The 1,050-nt window shown below is 56.5% G+C and overlaps 1 protein-coding gene and 1 long non-coding RNA gene across 3 annotated transcripts in view; one reads left to right on the top strand and one right to left on the bottom strand.

Moving 5' to 3' along the window:
* ATP2C2 (ATPase secretory pathway Ca2+ transporting 2) overlaps window positions 1–1,050 on the bottom strand; it is a 62,314-nt gene that overhangs the window by 22,268 nt on the left and 38,996 nt on the right. For both annotated transcript variants that reach the window (XM_040443237.1, XM_040443239.1), the window contains exon 10: window positions 442–521. In XM_040443237.1, the coding sequence (XP_040299171.1) occupies window positions 442–521 (80 nt within the window). The remainder of the gene's footprint in view (window positions 1–441; window positions 522–1,050) is intronic.
* The window catches only part of LOC121009872 (uncharacterized), a 36,345-nt gene that overhangs the window by 31,410 nt on the left and 3,885 nt on the right, over window positions 1–1,050 (top strand). The gene's annotated exons all lie outside the window — the stretch shown is intronic.

The following is a 1,050-nucleotide window of genomic DNA, read 5'->3' as shown; positions in this document are numbered from 1 at the left end:
TCTCTCAGCCCCTCCCCCGTTCATGCTCTGTCTCTCTCTGTCCCAAAAATAAATAAACGTTGAAAAATAAAAAAAATAAAAAAAATTCAAAAATTTCCCACACGACCTCTGTGTTCCCGCTTTCCCCCACTCGCTGGCTGAACCGAATTCCGGCCCGCCTCTGGGGACCTGGAAGAAGGGGGAATGGTCGGGGCCCGGGACCCCGAGGTGGCCTTTGGAGGTGACCTATCCGGGAAAGCCACCCAGGCAGGAACGAGCAAGAGATACACCTTGACCACGCTACGCCCTCCCAGGGGCAGGCTGCTCTGTAGGACAGCTTGTCTTGTCTCACACAGAGACCGCTTGGCCCCCTGAGTCTCCCGTCCGCCCTCGGTCCCACTGAGGACCTCAGGACGGCTCCCCCACGCCCCCGGGACCCAGCGCAGAAACGGCCTCGCTCACCAATTATGCCAAACGAGAAGAGTGTCAGCTGCTTCCCCAGCCTGTCCATGCTTTTCTGTAGCGGGGTTTTCGGCGTCTGAAAGGAGGAGATCGGTGGGTCTGTTAGAGGACACTGCCCGGCTTTCTCATATCTTGAGCGGGGTGACAATCACAGAGCGGGGCACACGCATGTAAAAATCCACTGGCCTCCACACTTCAGGCCCGTGCGTGTTACGGTCTGTGAGCTGGATCTCGGCAAAAAAATCCTAGTAAGTGTTTTTACCTGTGTTGTTTTTTAACGTTTTATTGATTTTTGAGGCAGAGCGTGGGGGGGGGGAGGGGCCGAGAGGGGGGGACAGGGACAGAGGATCCCAAGTGGGGCTCGAACTCACGAACCGTGAGATCGTGGCCAGAGCCAAAGCTGGACGCCCAACCGACGGAGCCACCCAGGCGGCCCCACCCCCACCCCCCGACCCTCCGGCCATAAGTGTTTTTAAAAAAAAAAAAAAGTTTAAAAAACGTGAACTCGTATTGACCACATCACCCTCACGCCTAAGGAGGGCGCAGGGCTGGCAGCAGCAGCCGAGAATAATCTCAAACCCCGACTTGCAAGAAAAGCAAAGCCCGCCC

Source organism: Herpailurus yagouaroundi, unplaced genomic scaffold (assembly GCF_014898765.1).
Source record: "Herpailurus yagouaroundi ecotype Mexico unplaced genomic scaffold, PumYag 190, whole genome shotgun sequence".
Classification (NCBI taxonomy): Eukaryota; Metazoa; Chordata; class Mammalia; order Carnivora; family Felidae; genus Herpailurus; species Herpailurus yagouaroundi.
Note: the sequence above shows the minus strand (reverse complement) of the source record. Positions and strands in the feature narration are given on the sequence as shown.